The sequence below is a fragment of the Phoca vitulina genome, unplaced genomic scaffold (genome assembly GCF_004348235.1).
Source record: "Phoca vitulina isolate PV1807 unplaced genomic scaffold, GSC_HSeal_1.0 scaffold2, whole genome shotgun sequence".
Lineage (NCBI taxonomy): Eukaryota > Metazoa > Chordata > Mammalia > Carnivora > Phocidae > Phoca > Phoca vitulina.
Window position 1 is genome coordinate 7277237 of NW_022589705.1, and position 24237 is coordinate 7301473.

General features: G+C 37.0%; 1 protein-coding gene across 2 annotated transcripts in view; it reads right to left on the bottom strand.

Moving 5' to 3' along the window:
• The window catches only part of MAGI3 (membrane associated guanylate kinase, WW and PDZ domain containing 3), a 234557-nt gene that overhangs the window by 56457 nt on the left and 153863 nt on the right, over positions 1-24237 (bottom strand). For both annotated transcript variants that reach the window (XM_032421255.1, XM_032421249.1), the window contains exons 3-6: positions 17572-17691; positions 12128-12337; positions 6619-6793; positions 3435-3514 (exon numbers count right to left, since the gene is read on the bottom strand). In XM_032421255.1, coding sequence (XP_032277146.1) covers positions 3435-3514; positions 6619-6793; positions 12128-12337; positions 17572-17691 — 585 coding nt within the window. The remainder of the gene's footprint in view (positions 1-3434; positions 3515-6618; positions 6794-12127; positions 12338-17571; positions 17692-24237) is intronic.

Consider the following 24237-nt stretch of genomic DNA (forward strand, 5'->3'; position numbering starts at 1 on the left):
TAGCTGATTTCACCATACGGAACTTACTGATGAAAGCCTTATAGACAAGTGCGGTATGTTATTAACATCCGACAAAATACAAGAGATCTTAAGTGCTCGTTCAGTTATAAAACAAAAAATGAGTGTGGGCAATTGCATGTGCCTTCCTAACCACCGCCCCAAACAAGGTGGAGAATATATTCATCATTCCAGAGAGTTATTTCAATTCACCCACTTCCCCATTCTCCGCCTCATTTTCCAACTTCTATCAGCATAGATGAGTCTCCCTGTTCTCGGACTTTAATTAATTGCTAAGTGAGTACCCATTCTTTTGTGTCTGGCTTCTTCTATTCAGCAAGTTTGAGATTGTTGAGGATTATCAACAGTTTTTTTCTTTTTACTGATGAGTACTATTTCACTGCATGAATATACCAAAAATTGTTTATCCATTCTTCTGTGGATGGGTATTTGGAATGGCTCCAGGTTTGAGCTATGAATACAGCTGTTGTATCATTCAGGTGGAGTCTTTTTGGGAACATGTGTTTTCGTTTCTCCTGAGACAAGGCCTCATGGGCAACTGCCAAAAGCTCTCCAAAATGTTCACGTAATGTCACATCACCACCAACCAGTAAAAGTTGCAGCCGCTCTACAATCTCCCCAGTCTTTGGTGCTCTCAGTGTATTTGACTCCAGCCCTTCCAGGGAACGTGAATGCGTCTCACTGTAGTGATGGCTAATGAAGATGAGCACCTTTTCATGTCCTTCCTGTCTAGTCCTCTGTCTTCTTTGGTGAAGTGTCCAAGTTCTTTGGCCATTTTGAAAAACAACTTTATTGAGGTATATTTTGCATATCATAAAATTAATCTGTTTTAAGTGTTCAATTCAAGGAGTTTTAATAATTTACTGGGTTGTGCAACCATCACCACGATCCAGTTTGGGAACATTTCTATCGCCCCCGTAAGATCCCTCATGTGATTTAATCTCTATTCCCATCCTCACCACTCGGCAACCACCACTGATTTGCCCTTCTGTCTCTATAGATTTGCCTATTCCAGACATTTCATATAAATGGAATCCTGTAGTAGCTGGTCTTTAGTGTCTGTCACTTAGCACAACACATTGAGATTTGCTCATGTTGTAGTATGTAAACTATTTCATTCCTTTTTATCGCTGACTAGTATTGCACTGGATGATTACACATTTTACTTATCCATTCATTAGCTGGTGGACATTTGAGTTGTTTCCACTTTGGGGCTATTTTGAATAGTGATTCTATGAATATTTACAGGCACGTCTTTGTGTGGACATATGTTTTCATTCCTCCTGGGTAGATGACTAGGGAGTGGAAATGTTAGGTGATAGGGTAAATTTGTATTTAACCTTTTAAGAAACTGCCGAACTGTTTTCCAAAGCAGCTGTACCATCTTATATTCTGCCCAGCACTGTACCAGGGTTACCATTTCTTCCCATCCTCACCAACATTTGTTATTATCTGTCTTTTCTGATTATAGTCATTCTCGTAGAGATAAAGTGGTGTCTCTCTGTGGTTTTAATTCACATTTCCTCAATGACTAATGATATTAAGTATCTTTTCTTGTGGTTATTGGGTATTTGTAGATCTTCTTTGGTGAAATGTCTATTTAAATATTTTGCCCATTTAAAAATTTGGTTGTTTGTCTTCTTATTAATGAGTTATAACCATTCTTTTTGATTCAGGATATAATTCCTTTGTCAGATACATATCACATAGCCTACGAGACTTGGTCTATTCATTTTCTTAATGGTGTCTTTTGATGAATAAAAATTTAAAATTTTTATTAAGTCCAATTTATCAAGTTTTTCTTTCATGGTTCATACTTTCTGTGGCCTAAGAAATCTTTGCTAATCCTGAAATTATGAAGATATTCTCCTAAATTTTCCTCTAAAAGCTTTAGGGTTCTAGCTTTTATGGTTAGGTCTTTGATCCACCTGAAATTAATTTCTGTATATGGAGTGAGGTATAGTTGAAGTTCATTTTTCCTTACGAATATCCACCCAGTTTTTCCAGCACCATTTGTTAAAGATCCTCCTCCTCTCATTGAATTGATTTGGCACCTGGGCTGTAGATGAAGTGATTACATATGTGTGCATCTATTTCTGGATTCTCTATATTCTGTTCCAGTGATCTACTTGTCTATCCTTATGTCAATGCCACACTGTCTTGGTTACTGAGCTTTATAGTAACTCTTCAAATCTGGTGGCCTACATCCTTTACCTCTGTCCTTTTAAAAGACTATCTGGCTAACTGGAGCTATATATATTTTAGAATTGGCTCATTAATTTCTTCAAGACAGACTTAGAGGATTTTGATTGGGATTGTGCTAAATCTAGATATCACTTTAAGGAAAATGAACATCATTAACGACATTGTGTCATTCAATCTGTGAACAGAGTGTATCTCCTCAATTATTTCAAGCCTTCATTAATTTCTTTCAGGGATATTTTCTAGTTTTCAGTGTGTCTTGTGCATCTTTCAGTAGATCTGTGCATCTTTCAGTGGATTTGCTCCAAGGTATCTAATTTTTTTTATATCATTGCAAACAATTTTAAAATAATTCCATTTTCCAATTGGTTGTTCCTAGAAAAATTCTTAATATTGTAATCATGCTGAACAAAATATATAAACTGTTTATTTTTTTTTAATAGATTGGAGTTCAATCTATAGGAGGACTATCTGAAACTCATTCGCAGCCATTCATTTTTAACCCAAGGTAAATAATTTCTGATACGGTGATACAAAATGAATGCAAATTTTATTCATCTTCACTCTATATTCAAGAAGGCATAGCAAACAATTTTGGTTGGGGTAAAGTCTATATTTATGTGCAAGACTATACTATTAAGAACTATATAATACATAAGATAAACAAGCATTATTACCTAAGAATTCTTAGAGAAATTTTTCTACTAGGCAGTAAAAATTGTGTGTGGGTGGGGTGGGGGGTGGGATATATTAGAGACTTTCACTCAGTTTCTACTGATGCTCTAAATGAAAGAATAGCCATAAATACTAACACATCTGTTCTAGTGATACTAAATTAAATATATTTTTGAAGGTTCAATAGCCATGATGAGGCTACCCTGTGGTTAAGAATGTATCTAATTTATTAAAATATTTATTTAGAAATTGAAAACTTTTTCTTTAAAACAAACATGAAAAAAGGGCAATTTATTTTTATTAAGACTCTTAAAAAGGATTTCATTGTATAATTCTCAAAAAGAGAGAAATAAAGTCTCTCATAAAATTAGATTCAATGACACAATTGTGAGAGTCAGTTGAATATGATATCCACCCACTGCTTATGTGCTTATGCACATTATGGTTTGTTTAGGGTTTTGGAAAACTCACTATCCAAGCAAGAAAAACAAGAAGGATTAAGTGAATAAGTACAATATAAAAGATTTCTGAATCTCTACCTCCGTCTTCACAGTCTTCAGGGGCTTTGGCTTTCTTACAAAGACGAGGATCCAACCAGGTGGTTGTCTTGGTATTGTGGCTGCAGAATAAAGATTTCAATTAGAAACAGTAAAATAAAGAGGGAGGAAAGTATTTCAAAAGCAAAGATTAAAAGTGACTGAAAGGTATATGATGTCTGCACATTTATCTCCTACAGGCTCTGTTTGCACACCTCTGATTCAATAATCCTATTGTTCTCAATCTGCTCCTTCAAAACTGCCATACAGGGAAGGTAATCCTAGAGGCACTAATCTGAGAAAGAAGACACTAAAAGAAGGGGTAAAATGCCAAGTACAGAATAATAGACACTGACTTAAGCAGTCAAAAATATTCCAAAGGGTGGGCACATAGCCCCATACTGTGCATTATCCAGTTGAAAAAGCTGCCTTGAAAACCTTGTTTGGTGCTGGCTGAATTCCTTCCTCCCTCCCTTCAAAAAACACTCTATTTCTTGAGTACCTGTGATGCGTGGCACTGTGCTGACGGTGGGCGATAGAGTGTTAAACAGACAGATTCCCCTGCCCTCAAAAGTGTTCTTTAAAATGAAAGAGTTTCATAAAATAAAAAGTCTTCAAGTATCTATTTCTGCAGCATGAAAGTAAAAATGATGGGTACAGTTAAAGTCTACTCTACAAACTATGGATCATATACTGAATAGAAAAAAGAAGGCAGAACCAAAAGCCACCCCCCCTGCCCCCCCCACACACACACACTCCTTTTTATGAAGCAGACCACAGAGGCTTCCAGGAGCAGTGTCACCATGCAGCAGACACCAATGCTAAAACAGAGCCGTCACACTGCTGAGTAGACAGTGGTACAGTATAAACATCTGAAATATGAGGATATTAAAGAAAGAAAACACCATGGAGGAAAATATACCCAAGACAACAAAATGCAAATTAAAGTTATTATCAAAGTAGAGTGAGAATAACAACGTGAATAAAAAATATCATTCATTGGTGTTTTTATCATGAGATAAACTCCCTATCCTTTATATTAATTATTCTTAGGAAATTAAGCCAATGGTTTCAGGGAATTAATCATACCTTCTATGCCTTTTCTAACTCCTGAGCTACTTAGGGCCATTGCAACCCCTTCTTACACATTGCCAGGTATAATACTAGCTGGTAGACTATGGTAGAAACACTTCTGTATGCTGAATAATGGATAATCTGAATAGGAGAAACTGGGATTGTTTCTAGATAGTCTGTGTTATCCGTTCTGTCAAAGTGCTAATTTCTCCACACTCAAGCCAGTTAAATCGATTTTAGCAACATGAAAAGGATCAGGACTCCAAAGAGGCTTAGCAGCATGTAGATTGTTAGAAAAAAAAAAAAAAATCATGTATGTATCTTGCTAAACCTAATTCAAAATTGCTACTTGAGAAAAGCTTAACTTTGGTTCCAATGCTCCAAAATTTTTATTGCTAAATTAGCAGATGTAGGCAATCTACTAGGATTTTACTCAGTATTTCTCAAGGTAAAGAAATGTCCATAGGGGCTATACCCAAAACATAATAGCTAAAGGCTACAGACCTATTTTCTTACAGACGCGTGATTTAACAGCAGTAGTAACACAGATCAAATACATTAGCTACAGCAGCAAATACTATTCAGCTATATTGTGGTTACGAACCCCTTATCAGATATGGGTTTGCAAATATTTGCTCCTATTCTCCCAGTTGTTTTTCCACTCATTGAGTGCTTCCCTTTGCTGCACAGTTTTTAAGTCTGATGAAGTCCTGTTTGTCTATTTTTGTTTTTGTTGCCTGTAGTTTCTGTATCCAAGAAGTCCTTGCCAAATTCAATGCCATGAAATTTTGTCCCTGTGTTTTCTTTTAGGAATTTTATGGTTTCAGGTCTTATATCTAGGTCTTCAATGCATTTTAATAACGTTCAACTCTAAAGGCATTTCTTTTATAAATTCTCTCCTCTCTCTATAATTTACTAACTTATCCCCATTTACAGGATAAAGTACTGTCAGGTTCAATGTCTCATACTCTGCTTCTGAAGATACTCTAGCCACTTCTGATGACTCCACATCTCACTTGGGGATTTAGTGCTAAAATCAGAATGAAAGCCAAAAGTCTAAATTACCCTTGAACAACCCCTCAAATTGTCCAGAGAGAAGAGTATACCTAATTTTGTCTGTTTTGCATAATCCTTGTCATTAATGTTTACGTACATGTATAATATAATCAATACTGTACCATGTATGGTAGAAAGAATACAATTAACACAAAATCTATGTCTTTTAAATACTGTAATTCCACTTGGTAAAGCAAGATGCTCACTCTATGCGAAGGATGTGGAACTTGGGACCAAATGAGGAAACAGATTCAAGTCTCCCCCGCCAACTCATTTTTAAGTGTATGTTCCTTGACTACAGTGTCCAGCTCTCAATATTTTAATTGTTATTTACCTGCTGTATTCTGTAACTTCACTACATTCATATTCTGCCTCTGTGCAAATTATTTTAAAGATGAGAATTATAGTTGCATAAGAATATAAAAATGCTTCATAATGAAACTTCCAAAAAATCATTGTCATATTATTATTCTCTGGTGCAAACCATATAAAATTTTAGGTTGATCAAATACATGTGGTATTCTATATCTCTATAAATATATTTATATTTACATTAATAGTGCTTTCTCATAAATTAGCGTTTGTCAATTTATATTGTACCAATGAGTCTGAGGATCAGTGATATTTCCCTCCTATATTATTCAACTACATTGCCTGAATACATCTAGAACTGAAAATATTCAGCTCAGATAATACATATGCCCTCCCTCCACAGGATGGTAATTCTTGAAATGCTCAATAAGTTGGACAATCTATCAAAAGTTTAAAAAAAACATCAAGGCAAAATACCCTCCATGCCTACATTTTTCATGATTAGTGATAAAACTGTTTTTAATCCTCCTGTTTTTATAAAACCAGAAGTCCTTTATCCAAGTCAAATAAAAATGAAATATCATCCAGGGAAATCATCAGATTAAAGAATCAACTGTTACTTGTATGAAAAATTTTTTTAAAGAAAGACAAAAGAAACGGAAGCCTCGTGAATGAGGATAAAGCAACGGTAAGCCAAGCCTCACAGTGACAGGGTGTGTTAGGAGAGATACAGACATTTGCTTACTCAATGAAGTAGACCATCCCTGTGTCGGTGTAGGCCATCTCCCAGTTTTTGGGCAGTGGTTCCAGATTCTCATCTCTCATCATATAATTTCTGAAGTCCATGGAGCTATTAGTTTGGTTATAACTCGGGACAGTCTTCATCCAGTCAGACGACTCAGAACGCCTCTCTCCATTTTCTGCCATTGAACACAGAACAGCGTGCGAAGCAGGTAAAGTTACACTCCCTTCAAACAGCTCTCTTCATTTCCAACAAAACGCCAAACACTTATTGCAAATTTCTGTGTGTGTTATGTCCACGTTCTGCTATCATTTTTAAAAAACATTTTATTTATTTATTTGAGAGACAGAGAATGAGAGAGAGAGAGCACATGAGAGGGGGGAGGGTCAGAGGGAGAAGCAGACTCCCTGCTGAGCAGGGAGCCTGATGTGGGAATCGATCCCACGACTCCAGGATCATGACCTGAGCCAAAGGCAGTCGCTTAACCAACTGAGCCACCCAGGCGCCCTGTTCTGCTATCATTTTTGAGGTAACAAATAGACATACTGCATTTTTTTCATCTGCTAAGTGACATTAACCCAGTACAGCACTTCTGATGCCTGTCTGGGAAAGAAGCGACAAGCAACACTGGGATCAATTGGGAATATTGTGAATATGTGTCAGTTAGTGTATGACTGACAGCAAAGTCTGCAGGGCCGCTTACACGGTCCTTTCATGGGCCAGGCTCTACTTGAAGCACTTTACATATATGAACTCATGATCCTCACAGCAGCCCTGTGATGATTTATTATTACTCTTATGTTTTTTAGATTATGGATGAAGAAACTAAGGCACAGTGAGGTCAATTTAGTCAGGGTCACACAGCTGATAACACAAAGTCAGGATTCAAATCTAGGTGGTCCACGCTCTGAACTGCTCTACCAACCTGTCTCACATATATTTAACACAGGCCTTTAACATAATACTAGTTTTTTAAAATTACGCTCAATAGACTTTCTGTTGTTAAGTCTAATTCTCTGTTGGTGATATCACAATCCTTTGAGAGTCCCAGAGTCCATGAGGTAGGTAAGAATACTAAAATTTGGTTACCATCTAGGGAATTCACAATTCATGCACTTCGAACTTACGACAACTCCAAACTGCGGGCAATGCCTCGGAATCAGAGAATCTTAGAAGACGCCTTAGATATCATTACATATAGTACTTCACTCTCACTGTCCTTTATCCAACCTAGTTCTAGAATCCATTAATACAGCTACTTACTACCCTTCACCATTCCTCACCCCCCATCTGTGCCCTCGCCATGTCCTCATTGTCCTACTCAGGCAACTTAAGTTCCGTGATCAGCCATGATCGTCGCTCCCTTGCAAACACTACTGGATCTTCTGCCTCAACCTTACTTCAGCATACGTGCCCGGCTGAGGCATAACTCTGCTTACATCTCTCCACCTACTCTACGCGGGCACATGTAGCTGATAACTAACCTCAAGAGGGCATTTAATGGTGTATGATAATCACAGGAAATTCCTTTAGTCCGTTCACTCTGACACTCCCCTGCATAACTATTTCATACTTTTCTTCTTAAATCTACCATTACTTCTCCCTCAGCCCTAATCTCATTGGATGACCCTGTTTCCTCCACATAGCTAAATCCAATGATCAGTTCTCAGTGGCTCTCTTATCTGACTTATCAGTGGCATCTGACATAGTTGATCATTCTCTTCCCCTGGCTTCTAGGCCCCTCCACCCTCCTGTGTGCCCTTCTATCTCACTGGCTCTTCTCAGTCTCCCTGAGCTCCACGTAGGAGAGGGTCTTCTCAGGGTTCCGTCTCTGGACGTTTTCTCTTCTCTTTCTAGAGTTACTTTCTTGGTGATCTCATTCAGTGTCACTGCTCTGCAAGTTGTATGCTGATGATGTCCCAATATGCATCTTCAGACCAGACATAGACTTTTAAATCCAACTTCAAACAGGACATTTGCATTTGGATGTCTAATGAGCATCTCAAGCTTAAATATCCCAACTGGAGCTCCTACTACCCTTTTCCAATCCAAACTGACTCCTCTTACAATCTACCTCATCTCAATAAAGGCAACTCCATTCTTCTGGATACTCAAATTAAAACCCTTGAAGTGATCTTTGACTCTCTGCTCTCGGACCTCAAATCCAGTCTGTCAGCAAATGTTACTGGCTCAGGCCACTTCTTCCCTGTCACACTTTCATCAGGTCCAAACCACTATCTCTCACATAAATTACTGCAATAACCTCTTAATTAGTATCACTATTTATGCCTGCCATCCTACTGCCTATTTTCAATTCAGTAGCCAGAATGAGCCTATTAAAATTCGTTTTATCATGTTCCTCTCCTACTCAAAACCCTATAATGGTTTCTCATCTCAGAATAAAAAGCAAAATTCTTTTTTTAAAAAGCAAAATTCTTCCAACGACGTATAAGATCCTACATAAATGCATTTCCACACACCCCCAATCATTATCTGACTGACCTCATTGCTCACTATTCTATTTCCTTCCATCACTCTGCTCCAACCACATATAATGTATTGTCCACGTTGTATCCAACTATATTGGTTTCCTTGCCTTTGTCTGAGTATTCCAGGCATGCTCCCACCTCAGGGCATTTGTACTTAAAATTCCCTCTGGCTGGAATGTTCTCCTCCCAGATATTTTGGGTTTACACCATCGCTTCTTTCAAAGTCTTCTTCTCAGTGAGATCTTTTCTGCCACTCTATCTAAAATCCACTACTTTTTATCCCTCTCCTTCTCTGCTTTGTTTTTCTCTTTAGCACTCTCTAATATACCATATGCTATTCATTCATGTTGGATAATTTTTTTTCTCCCGCTAGAAGGCAAAGTTCATGAAGACCAGAGCTTTTGTCTGTTTTGTTCAGTGCTTTATTCTTAGCTGTTAGAAAAATGCCAGCACCTACTAGCCTAGCAGGTACTCAATAAATATTTGTTGAATGCATAGCTAGAATAAAACCCATGATTCATTCTCCAGGCAAAAAAGTGACAGAAATTAAAAGGCACCCAATGTGTAAATCAATCTGGAAGGGAGTTACAATCTTGGGACAGAAGTATGTTGGAGGAAAACAAAAGCAACTATATGATGTCTCATACTTTTCTGAACATAATTTGAAATGACTGTGTAAAAGAGTTCGCTTAATAGCCAATGACTTGAAAATACTGTTTATGTAACAACCAATACTTGGGAAAAAATTTTAGCATTATTATATAACATATGTCATCCTACATGGGCATATTAGCATTCTCACATGAATTCTTCAGCAAGATATAAAATAATATACATATTGGGGATACAAATAAATCTTTAACTATCCCCTCACCACTTCCATCCCCAACAATTTTCTGATTTTTCAAGGCAGGAATTCTAGTCCCCAAAAGCAACACAAAAAGCACATTTCCACAACTTTCAATAAAAGTTAACAACTAGAGTTAGTACCTATTCAGAAAAAACCAAGGGCTATTAGTCCTGTCTTTTATTGTTTTTTTCCTTAAAATAGTCTGAATATTTTCTCTTACAAAGAAATATATAATCCAGTGGAAGTGCCCTATGGTATCCACACACAAAAGATAGTATACAAACTGCCTCCCACTCTCGGATACACTCCCTTTAAATATTAACGTCAACAAGTTAGTAACATCTGCTTTAACAACTGGCTTACATGACAAACATAAAGCTTTGGGGATCACAAAGAGGTTTCCCTCTGAAGGAACTGCAGTGGTCACTGAGAAGATCTGTATTAGGAAGTAAAAACAGAATATTTTTTCCCCCCTCAAAATAAGAATATATAAATTCCAACACTGGGACAGATTCATGGTCTGTAATTCCAGTCTTAAACATTTAAAAATGTTAACAGACTTAATTCTGTGGGAAAACAAAGCTGACATCAATATCAAAAGGCCCTACTGTATGACAATTTCCCTTAACAGCCCCTGAAGAATTAGATGTGAATTCACCTAAACCTTTTAGGCCTTTCTCAGTCTCTACACCCAAGTATACTGGAGTAATTAATTTAACATCAAACATATTATGTATCATAACTATGTGAGATGTTAGGACTATAAGACAGGACTCACACCCTGGAGGAGGACAGAAACGTGGATGTATTAAGACAGTAAATACAATATACACAGCAAATTTAAGTGGTTTGGGAAAATAATATGGTAATGGGTTCTGCAAATTTGGGGATGTACTCAAATTCATTCATTTTTGGGGTATTAATAAAATATTTTCTTAGTTCCTACTTTGTGCCAGGCACTGCTTATGGTGCAAGGGATACAGCAATGAACAAAACAAGCAAAACTGCCAGCCCTCATGAAGTTCATATTCTAGTGTTTTGAATAAACATGTTATAATAAATAGCACTGAAATTAGTTCTACTGTGATTCTGTAGCTTCCTACTTATACTCTCAATTAGAAGGGTAAGAATCGGGGCGCCTGGGTGGCTCAGTCTTTAAGTGTCTGCCTTCAGCTCAGGTCCTGATCTCAGGGTCCTGGGGATAGAGCCCCACAACGGGCTCCCTGCTCAGCGGGAAGCCTGCTTCTCCCACTCCCCCTGCCTGTGTTCCCTCTCTCGCTGTGTCTCTCTCTGTCAAATAAATAAATAAAAATCTTTAAAAAAAAAAAAAGTAACTATTTCCCTAATTAGTTTAGGTGTGTACTTTTAGATCATGAATTAAGGACAGAGACTATTCTTACTACTTTTGAAAAATTTAACCTCCTGGGCACCTGGGTGGCTCAGATGGTTAGGCATCTGCCTTCGGCTCAGGTCATGATCCCGGGGTCCTGGGATAGAGCCCCGCATCAGGCTCCCTGGTCAGCAGGGAGCCTGCTTCTCCCTACTCCCACCGCCCCCCGGCTCTCATGAATAAGTAAATAAAATTAAAAAAAAAAAAAAGGGTAAGAATCTCCTAAGCAAACACCACATTTTTTAGGGGTACTCAAAGGAAGATTCTTCACCACTAAATTTCTGTTGGTTTAGCATTTAATGAAAAGTAAGAGTCAGGTTTGGAAATTTTTTTTTGAGTGATTCAGAATTTAAACTCAACATAGTGCTAACAAATCTTTCAGATAATTTTTACTGGCATATTTCTAACCCTCTGCAGTTTTAGTTGAAGGTTATATCTTAAAACTGTATTTTGTCCATATCCTGTAAAGTATGACTTAGGCTAACAAGATTCTCATATCTTGGAACCTCAAATCTTTTAAGCAGAGGGATCATGGCATGTTATGTTATTACTAATGATAGCTTATTACAGACTTATCAAAACTGCCACTTGGTGCAACCTCACTTCACCTTATAAGGCGGTTGACAGAGATACACTTCGTTCCACACAAAATCTCTTAAAAATAATTAGAATTGCATCACTTGCTCTACACATGCTCTGGGAAAGGTTTTACTACTTCCAGTTCAGTGTCATGTTCAAGTCAACCCGGAAGATCAGTTAGAATTTGTTCATCTGTTTACAAACCTGCAGTTCCACTGCCATTAACAGCTTCCTTGTCCTCATCTTCTTCCTCTTCAGGAAGAGAGCTGTCCATTCTTTCCATCTTGCTGACAGATGTAGTTCGTTTTCTTTGGGATTCGGTGTCAAACTCATTATCGAAGAGGACCTGATCAACTGGATCTGGCTGGAAAGGGCTGGGTTCTGCTGGAGGCTTGGGAGTTCCATAGAAGTTTCCTGAAATGGACAAAATAACGGCAGCTGAAAGGACTAATTTGAACTGAGAGTCAGAACAACATGGTCCAGTGTATGTCTCTGCCCTGCTGCCTTATACCGAGGCTTCTGAATGGCCAAAAGGAAGCCCAAATGCTTCTTCTTGGGAGCAGAGGAGGGAGAAAGAACAGAAAGAACTAATTTCTCAAGTGCCCATGTATATTCTAACATTATCTAACTTTTTAATACTATTTGTACTAAGGATAGATAGGAAGTTGACTTCATGTACGCAGATTATTTATTCCTATAGGGCTTGCTTTGCATGGGCTCTAAATTAGGGCCTGATTTGTGAATTTAAATGCATCAATGCTCTTGTGTAAGACTAATTGGTATAGGAAGTGGGAGTAAAGGAAGAGAAAACGAACTCAAATAATTTTGTTCTGATGTGTAACATAATGAACTATTTTGGTAAAATGAGAAAATATGTGGGTAAAGGATAAAGCTAAGAACCAGTGTGTGCTGAAATGTAGGCTGTTTATGTAAAAGTAATTTTTAGGTTCTCTGAGCATTCTAATTATATTATTTTATTTGACAATTTATTGAACAAATAGAGACATTATTAGCATAATTCAATATTGGCTTACTCTCAGGAAAGCAAGAAATACTTTAATATTCTAAGTCTTGAGGATCAGGAATTTTTGCAGTAAAAATAAATGTTCCAGAGTAGAATGAAAACAATTGAATATCTTCTTAATTTGTCATGCAGTTCCCAGTAGGCAGCCAAATACAATGGAAAACCACTCAAAAGGTCTAACTACATTAACAGTTTTTGGCTCCTGCTGGTTTCAACCTTTTATCAGCCACTATACTAATGCTATCGAAAGATATGGTTAGGGAATAAAATATTCATGATCTTCTTTCATTTATTTATTTTTAAAAATCACACCTTCTAATGAAATTCCTGGGCTCCTAAGGAGGCAATTAAGATGCTCATCACATAAAGTAAATTAATGGGGTATACAATGAATTATTTGTCCCAGATGAAAAAAAGTATAGGTTGTTCACCATAATACTGAGGCAAATCTACAGATCACTTTACCTTTGGTCATGTGTGCCTTGAGGGAAAAGCATTAAGATAAATTCTTTGGACATCTGACTTTGGGTGGTAATTGTCATTAAAATATTCAAGACAAAACAATGAAATCAAACCAAAAAATTTTTCAACTACATCTTGCCTCTCCCCACTCAACTACTCCCTTGCTCCCAAATCCACATCTGAAATGGAGTTACCCCTGTCAGGCAGATGGATGCGAAGATCTGTATTTAAAACAGACTCAAGAGAGTCTCTGCAAACTTTCCAGCCCACAGTAAAACAAGGACCCAGTGAAGAGGCCATCTCACACTTCTCTGGGGCAGAGGGCCCAGAAACGTTCCAAAGAGAGGTCTGGTTGGGGAACAGGATGCTCCAGGATCTCAATTTTTCCTGCACTGTGTCCAACAATCACACTACCCAGGAATTTGGACATTCTGTGACAAAAATCAAACATCCACCTTCCCTAAGGACGGTAGTTCTAGTAGCAACACTAGATACACATTTTATTGCGTAGTCTTAGTAATTATTATCTCACTCTAGGACGTTTAACTGTTTTCTAGGGTGAAATCAGACAAATTTAGGATATTTTGATTGCCACCCATGATCATTAAGATTTTAGAACTTCATAACAAATTCTGGCAGTTTCCTTATTTAAACACAATTATTGGACTTAAAGAAAACTAGCATTGCTTATAAGGAAATTAGGCCTATTTTTCTTGAGTTGTTGGTAAGTATCAAGATTTCAGATACAGCAATGCATAAAAATGACATGGTTTGTGAATCCTGACTATAGTTATTGACAGAAAAGGTTTTCATCTTTTTGAAGCTGTTTTAGAAGGGTTTTTTTCCCTTTTTCTTTTCTGAAGGTTTTTTCATTTTTCAAAAAGAACTACCAACTATTAAATATTTTAAATACATACAGAATCAGAGACAATTGTATTAGACACATCCTTATTTGTTTATTTAACTTCTGCCGGATTCCTTTCAGGTCTCCCTTTTGTCCCCCTCTTTAAGGACATACATACACGGTCACATGTTCAATTAAGGCCATAACTTCCTGTCAGTCCTTCAGGAACAGCTCTCCCTGAGTTGTTCTGAAGTTGGTATGTGTCATTTCCCTGCACACTGTGTACAACTAGGATGTATGTATATGCATATATAACATATAAATACCATTGTTTTCATAAAAGGTTCATAAAGGTTTTTCTAACATTTCGTATCTTTTTTTAGAAACAGTATGCTCTATGTGTTCTTTTGCAACTTTCCTTTTATTCAATTATATTTCTAAGACTTGTTCCTGTTCATTCATGTAGATTCAAGTTTATTTAATTGCTGTATAATAGTCCGTTTTCATGAACAAGTTAAAATGCATTTTATGAATTCCCCTACTAAAACAGAGTTGTTTCCATTCTCTATTTCAAATAACGCTGTAATGATTGTTCTGGTATGTGACTACATATGCACATAGATAAAGATTTCTCTAGAGCAGGCATCCAGAGAGGGAACTGCTGGGTCAGAGCTAAGTGCATCTTCAAATTTACTAGCTATTGCCAAAATGCTCCCCAAAGGGATTGTATCATTTTATACTCTTGCCAGCAGTATATGGGAGTTTCCACTTCTCACAATTATCAGACTTTAAAATTTCTGTCAACCTGATGGGTGTGAAATGGTACATTTCAATTCGCATTTCCTTTAAATTTAGCACACAGCAATTATAATATGTAATATGCCACTTTGTCATCGCCCATGTTCTTATACTTAACAGAGGAAAATGAGGGAGAATGTCTTGTGATCTAAGGACAGAGAAGGACTTCTTAAACAAAACTTCAAAAGCACAAACCCTAAGAAAAACAGTGATAAATCTGACATATAAAAACTAAGGATTTCTGCTTAACAAAGAAACACATGGACAAGCATAATAAGTGACAGAACGGGAGAAAATATCTATATCCAATAAGGAATTAATGTCTAAATAAATATCTAAATATCTAAGGAATGTCCACAAACTGGAATGTGGATTGAGATCCCACTTTTAAAAAAATGTACAGTACAAATGAAAAGACAATTTGCAGAAGTCCAAAACACTAACAAGCATATAAAAAGATATTCCAACTCTCTGACAACCAGAGAAGCTAGAATTAAAAGGAGATCCCACTTCTACAACCATCAGATTGGCAAAATGATACAGCTGGACGGTGAGGACATGGAATCCTTATTCTAGCTGCTACAGGAACCAACCCCTCAAGACGGCTGGCGGGAAAGCAGCTGCAGAGCTGCCTCGACTCCATCAGATTAAGTACCTGCAGACCTTATAGCCCGACAGTTCTGCCCCTGGGTATATGTGCCACGGACATCCTCACACAGGTCTAGAAGAAGAGGATGCTGCAGCTCTATCTGTGGTGAGGGGGTGCTGGAAGCAATCTGAAAGTCAATTACTACAAGAGGGGTTAAGTAGAATGCAGTGGATCGCTGTGCAGTAGTTAAAAAAGCAATGAATTACATGTAAATTCACAATATGGAGTGCTGTGCAGTGGTTAAAAAAAGCAATGAATTACATGTAAATATAGGACAGCGACATGGATGAATCTAAAAAACACTGAAATAACTGAGGACACTTAAAAACTGAATGAGATATAGAACACAGTCCAGATGCAAATAATACATGCATGCACAGAAGACACATTTTGCGAGAATGCATATGAACAAAAGCATACAGATTAAACACATCCGAATGGTTGCCTCTAAAAGGGAGGTGAATGAGGCCAGGCTATTGGCCTCAAAATAAAAAATAAGTAGTGGTCATTTCCTCTCAGAAGTCTTCACTGGCCACCTTATCTAAATAAGGCGTTTCTACTCTTTTCTTTAAAGCTCTTATTTTTGTTTTCTTCATAACGTCTCCTTTTATAGTGATTTTGCTTGTTTTCTGACTGCTTTTCCTACTTGGATATAGGATTTATTAAGGCAGTACCATTTCAGTATTGTTCACCACAGTATCTCTAGCACGTTGTAGGTACTTAATAAATGGGTTGCTGAATGAACGAATGAATGAATGAGTTGTGGGAGCTAAGCCCAAAAAGCACAGCTGGGGCAAACTGAGCAGGCAAAAAGGAAATCACAGAAGACTCTGAAGAGGAGACACAAGTGGAGCAGCAGTGGAGGAAGACAAGCATGAGAGCAATGGGCAGGTGCGTTAGACATGGGGAAGAAACAGCCGCAGTAGCCCAGACATGAGCTTGTCCAGAGCCTACGAAGTGGTGTGAGAGTGAAAAGAAACGCATCGTGAAAGCTGTTACAGAGGAAGAAATGACTAGATTTGGTGACAGAGAGATGGAAACTCTAAGGAAGGGGAGGGAGTAAATGATGACTCCACCATTTTGAGCCCAGGGTACAGCTAAAGAGAGAAATTACGAAGAATTATTCTTTTGGATAGAACATCAATGCATACTTGGATATGTTGAATTCAAGGTTAGTGTTCATCGAACACCACCTCTAGGCACTGAAGATACTACTAAGACATGATGCGGCTTTCACCAAGCTTGTGAAAAAGGCAACTATAACAGCATGAGAAAGCAATGATGGAGAAGTAGAGCGTGGATGGGAGTGGACAAGCTTGCCAGTGAAGAGTGTCAGGTAAGGGAGAACAAAAGATGGAACACAGCATCATTTAAAAATTGAAACTGATCTTAAGTCTCTACTTCTAGAAACAAGTGGGTAGAGAAGAGATATGAAAAGAAAACCAATTATTCCATTTTTGTTGTTTTCCCCCCAATCTATATTCTCTTTTCTCCAAGAGAGCCAAGCTATAGATTTTTTTAAGTGCACAGTATTTGGATTCCTAACCACAAACAGAAAGCAAACAACAAACACTTGTTGAGTTCATATGATGAATATGAATTACTACAAAATATGCAAACTGGCTGTTTTGAAGGATTTCAGTATATTCTTCACAATCAGCTTTATAATATGATGGAACGCTTCTGCTTAATTACTTAATCCCATTTTAGGTAGTAAATTACAAACAGGCTAACCAAAAGAAAACCTTCCCAAAGACCAACAGAAGACAATTTAAAAAAAAATATTTTATTGATCAATTTCCCTTTGAAGTAATTCCAGCCATTCAGATAGTTCTCTGGGTTGCTGCTGTTGTCAGTATTTGGGGACATACCGTCATACGTTCCACTTTCTAATAATGCTCCACTCTCTTCCAGTGCTTTGAACTGTTCAACAGAAATGAAATTATAGTCCACCCCTGGTACTTCCCCATCCCTGGGGGCCCTTGTAGTGCCTAAGGAAAAAAAAACAAGAAAAAAAATAGGTTGCTTTTAAACTTACAAAATATTGAGAATAATAGAAAATACAGTCTATAGAGAACACATGGGAGAAACACACTACTGAATATATGTACCTTCTAGAAAGACAACCAGAAAATTCTAGGCAACATTTTTAGGTGAAAATAGGACAATAATGTAGGATGACTAAATATACTTTAATATAATCTACAGATAGCTACGAAATACAAACCACAAAGACTAAAAAGAGTTCTAGTGTCAAATTAACATCTGAAGGAAAGATAAATCTACCAATGATAAGACTTCATATTTTGGGGGACATGGTTATTCTTTTTTTTTTAATTGAAGTATAGTTGACACACAATATTAGTTTCAGTGTATACAGATTTCATTTTTATCAAGCTACCTTATGTATTTTTCTTCCCTGGTATAAGTGAAGAGAGAAACAATTTTTAAAAGTTCTTTTAATGCACTTTAGTTTTAAAATTTGGACAAATATTAATTATGAAATTATTTTAGTTTAATGAATAAAGGACTTAAAGCTTAAGATAGGTATTCACATATTGCTTCTCAGCCATTATTCTCTTTAAGTAATTTTAAAAATTTAAGAAGTACACTGTTTAATGAAATACACTATGGCAACAGAATAGTAAATTCCTATCAAGGAATTCACACTAAAGTAAAATCTTTTATTTATTTATTTATTTTTAAGATTTTATTTATTTGCGAGAGAGAGAATGAGAGACAGAGAGCATGAGAGGGAGGAGGGTCAGAGGGAGAAGCAGACTCCCTGCTGAGCAGGGAGCCCAATGTGGGACTCGATCCCAGGACTCCAGGATCATGACCTGAGCCGAAGGCAGTCGCTTAACCAACTGAGCCACCCAGGCGCCCTAAAGTAAAATCTTTTAGATCAAAGTATAAATTCAGGTATGGCAGCATTGCTACATTTGACTGAATTTTACTGAATATGATCCAACGTTTCTGTGAACTGATACTGGAAAAATTATTTCAAATAGTAGAGAATACAAAAAAAGAGACCCAAGTATTTAGCCTCAAAACAGAGTTGGGATATTGCAGCAAATCCTGCACAAGAATCCCTTTCCAGATCTTTTCTTCCACTTATGCTCCCTAGTCATTAATGGCGCTCCAAGCCAGAGGGCAGAGAGTCCGCCATCTTGGGTTCCTCCCTCTATTCCACATCTGGTTAGTAAATCTGGTTGATTCCATCTCCTCAATACCTCTAGGGTTTATACACTTTTCTTCATTCTCACACTCATCTAATTCATATCACTATCTATGGTCTGTTTTGTTGGTCTCATAGGGTCAACCCTTACTTCTTCCTGGCTATGGTCCTTACCTAGACTGCAGCCAGTGACATCTCTAAAACAATCATCTGAGCAAAAAACCTCTAAATCTATCAAATGTTTCCCATGATCTTTAGCAATAACAATCCTCTTCAGGTTCTTTTTTGCCTCACCCCTTTAACATTCTAGGCTTTAACCATAATAGTTTTTTTTTTTTTTTTTTAGTTCTTTTAATGTTCCTTACACTTGCTTACCTCCACAAGGCCTTTCTCCAAGTCATCCCTTTCCCTGGAAGACTTCCTCTTCCCTTTCCCACTCTTACCTCAGCTGACATCTACTCATCCTTTACATCCTGGCTTCAGAAGTTTCTTTAGAGGACCTTCCCTGACTCCCACCTGGGATGCAACATGAAGGAATGATGTCTACATGGTTCAAACTAATAGTCCCAAGTCTTAACACAGTGAAAGAATCATAGTAGGTACTCGATATAGACAGTGGTCAAGTAAATTATGTGAAATTTTATACAAATATAATTAGCACAGTACCTGGAAATACGCTATTATTATAATTAATGGAAGATTATTAATTGCTCTTACTTTTTAGTTGTATTACATTCTACTATATTCTGTAACCTGAAAAAAATTCACAAAGGTGATAATAAAACATTAATGGTAACAATCTCAGAAAATGATTTAGCCAATACTATAAGCAACAAGTATATTCAATAAGTTCCCCCCTTGTTCTTACTGAACTTGTTATTTTTAAAATGAGCATTTATCTGTTTTATATCACAGAGGATAAAAAAGCTGGAAAACATAACTTTTTTTGTTAAAATATTTTTGTCGTTGTCAAATTGTTGTTTTCTCATGCATTGGCTAAACCACATTGTTAGATTCCCCAAATCAATAGCTTTTAGCTCCATATTAACTAAAAATTAACATTGGAAAATAAATTTAATGATTAAATTTAACATTTATAATTATCTGTGATAGAAAGAAAAACGTGGCCACAATATTTTGTACCTCCTCTCATTAAGAGATGGGGCGGCCTACTGCTTCACCTCTGAAATCTGGACTGGATTTACGATTTGCTTTGAAAAGTTTAATGTGGAGGATGTGATGCTGTACAAGTTCAAGAGTCTAGACTTCCATCTTTGCTTTCTTGGAATGGTTCCACCACCAAGTATGGAAGTCCAGGTTACACTACGATGAGAGAGCCCCAGCCAACAAACAGCACCAAGGTTCCAGACATGTGAGTGAGGCCATCTTAGCCCCTCCAACCCCAGTGGAGGTGCCAATGACTGCAGCCACATAAGTGGTCCCGGTTGAGCTCATCTAACTCATGGAATCATGAGAAATAATACATGATGGTTATTTTAAGCCATTAAGTTCTAGGGTGATTTGTTATGCAGCAAAGGCTAATTGAAGTATTATCCAAATAAACTCTACTATGAAATATACTGATTATAGGGCACCTGGGTGGCTCAGTTGGTTAAGCGACTGCCTTTGGCTCAGGTCATGATCCTGGAGTCCCTGGATCGAGTCCCGCATCGGGCTCCCTGCTCAGCAGGGAGTCCGCTTCGTCCTCTGACCCTATCCCCTCTCATGTGTTCTCTCTCTCTCAAATAAATAAATAAAATCTTTAAAAAATATATATACTGATTATATAAAACCTGAAAAACCCGATTTAAGAGCAAACCATATTATAGATAATACTATAAAAAGAGCACTGATCCAAGGGGCAGGAGATACTCCGTGTTTTAGTCTGGAATTGTTAGTAATGATACGATTTTAAGCAAGCACTTAATCCCTCTGTGCTTCATTCTCTTTCTGAAAAGTGGTGTTAAGCAAGGTGATATTCATGATTCTTTCCATGAGTAGATATGAAATGCCATGTGTGACACATATATATATTTCCAAGACTTAAAAAGAAGCTTTAATGTTACTTCTCTACAAATACAGGTATTACAAATTTTCACATCCTCTCTCCAAAAATGTGTCATCTCAATACACATAAAAAGTTCTCTCCTTTCATCTACCCTACCCTATTGCCTTCAGCATTCCAGAAAATTTATATTGGTATTCTCCTGATACTCTATATATTTAATGTAAAGCTTCCTATATCACCTCTAGTCCCTACTATATTTCTCCTTTTTACATAAAAATTCCTCCAAGTTCTGTTTACTCACAGTCTCCCAACTCCTCTCTTCTGTCTCTTGAGCCCATTCCAATTAGATCACTGCCCCAACCACTCCACTGAGACAATCTGCTGTGTTCATCAGGAGTCTCCACTCTGCTTAACCCAATGCTCAAGTCTCAGTCCTCATATTACCTGACCTATCAACATTTGATACAACTGATCATTCCCCTCTTTTGTTTTATTCTGAAATATACAGACAGGTACATAAGACATATATGTAAAGTTTGACAAGTAATAATAAAGCAAACCCACCCAAGTGAAGAAACAGTATCACCAGGAGACCAAAAGCCCCCTTGTACGCCTCCAATCATAAATCTCTCCTTCCCCCCGCCCCCAAAAGTACCCACCACCTTGACATTTGTGATGATGATTTCCTTTCTTCTTTAAATTTTTTTTTTACCAACTACATAATGCATTCCTAAGCAACAAAGCTTAGTTTTGCCTCTTTTGTAATTTCATATGAACGGAATCATGCCATATGCATCCTTTTATGTCCACATTAACACTTGGAGTCAGGTTTTTAAACTTCTGCCAACATGTGAAGGCATCTCACTGTGTATTTAATGTGCAACTGATTTATGAGATCACACATTCTTTTTCAAATATTTACTAGCCATAGAGATTTCTTTTGTTGTGAAGTGACTGTTCAAGGCTTTTGCCACTTCTCTGTTGGTTTGCCTATCTTCTAAAACTTGACTTGTAGTTCTTTACTACAGTACTTCATCAAATCTAAGTAATCAACAGCTTCCAAAATGCACCATTTTATCACTAAAAAAGAAAACTGGCAATTAAAATCAAAAGATTACATCTACTGTAAGATACAATACAATTGTAGAGAGGCTAACATGTGAAATAACTGTGTCTTACTATTGATAAAGCACTGCAGTCCTTTGTCAGATATACGTGTTGCAAAGGGGGAGTTTCTGCAAAAATGTGAAATAAGGGGGAGCCTGGGTGGCACAGTCGGTTGGGCATCCAACTACTGGTTTTGACTTGGGTCATGGTCTCCAGCCCCACGGCGGGCTCTGTGCTCAGCATAGTCTGCTTAAGATTCTCTCTCCCTTTCCCTCTGCCCCTCCCACTCATGCTTTCTCTCTAAAATGAATAAATAAATCTTTTTTAAAAAAATGCTTTCTAGAAACAGTACTTTCTGCAAAATCGTGTTCCCCAAATAGTGGAGATTACCGAGAAAATAGGGTCAGGGTTGATTTCTCAAAACCTATTGCAACTTTGTAACCAGAGCCTAGCAAAATCAGTAACAACCCTAATTAAAAACACTAAGACAGCTTAAAAGATATTTTAAATTCCTGATAAAAATACCAGTGTAAATAAAATACTTTGTCTTTAAATAACAATTTTAAAAAAAGAAAAGATAGCTTGACAGGGATATAAGGAAGGTTGGAGCTACTGAATAATGAAGATAAGGCAAAAGGTGCAATAAATGATTTTTAAGATAAAGTACATGTCCAAATTGAGAAAAGAGGCCAAATCGAGGTGAATGGGCATTATGCACAGTGCATGCAACATTCAACTATGTTTGTATATTCTGTTTACTTGCTGCTACTTGATGACACAAAACATTAGCTTGCTGGGGAAAATGGAATAAGAACCAATATATTACCTCCATTAAATTGACATCATTATCCCACCTACTTACCAATCATATATGAACTTACTTGTGTTACAGAAACAAACACTGTAGCAGAATAGACAGTATCTTCTCCCACGCTGTGATTTTTTTCATCTTTTTTAATGGTCTTTTAATGATAGTAGTTTTTCATTTTATTGTAGTCAAATTTATCAATCCTTTCCTTTATAGCTAATGCTTCTGTGTCTTGTTGAAGAAATCCTTCCTAAGGCCATGGAGACATTCTATATTCTTTGTAAAAGTATTACAACTTTGCCTTTCACACCTAGTACTTTAATGCACTAAAATAGATCTTATTCGGCCTGATGGGAGGTAGTAGTCCAACTTCTTTTTTTTCCAGATGGCTATTCAACACACTTATTGAAAAGTCAATTATTTTCCCCTCTGATCAGGCAAAGTCACTTCTTTCATAGAAATCTCACATAGAAATGCTTAGATAAAACTGGATGTGTTATTGGGCTATTACATCCTATTTACCCACTGACCAGTCCTGCACCATTATCATGGTGCTATAATTATTACATTTCTATGATAAATCTTGGTATAGAATAGAAAAAGTCCACCTATTTTGTTTTCTCTATTTACAGCCCTTCCATATAAAACCTGGAATCAGAGAAATAGGCTAAGAATGCTGGAATTTTTATGGGATTAGAATGAATCTATTAATCAATTTAAGGAGAACTCCTGTCTTCACCATATTGAATCTTTAATCCAGGAACAAGAAATCAGTCAGTATATTCAGATCTTCTTTATGGCCCCTTAATTTTATCTTACAGAAGTCTTTACACTTCTTTAGAGATTAATTTCTAGGTATTTCAAATGCCTATATGCTATTATAAATATCTTTTTGTAAACTTTCATTTTCTAATTATTAATGATATAAAAGAAAACAATTGTGGGAATCTACTTGGTCACTTTATTTGAATATAACTGACCCACAATCAAATTCACTAAACTCACAATTCTGTGAGTCTTGGGACTCATCATTCCTAAAGGTTTTCTCAGGACCCTGTGGAAGCTGCTGATCTGCTGTCACTGTAGTTCTGTGATTAACAGAATCTCATATACATAGAATCATACACTGATTCCAGTAGTGGTTTGTACCTGGCCTCTTTCATTTGGCATGATGCTTTTGAGATCTACCCATGTTGTGGTTCAATATCCTTTTATTGCCAAGTGGTATTCTATTGCACAGATATACCAAAATTTGATTAGGCATTCACCATTGATGGGCACTTGGGCTGGTTCCAGATTTGGGGCATTATAAATAAAGCAGCTATAAACTTACAAGTCCTTGGGCAGACATATATTTAAATTTATGTTGAGCTAATACCTAGGAGTGGAAATGCTAGGCCATATGGTAAGTGTTATGTTTAAAAGAAAATGTCCCA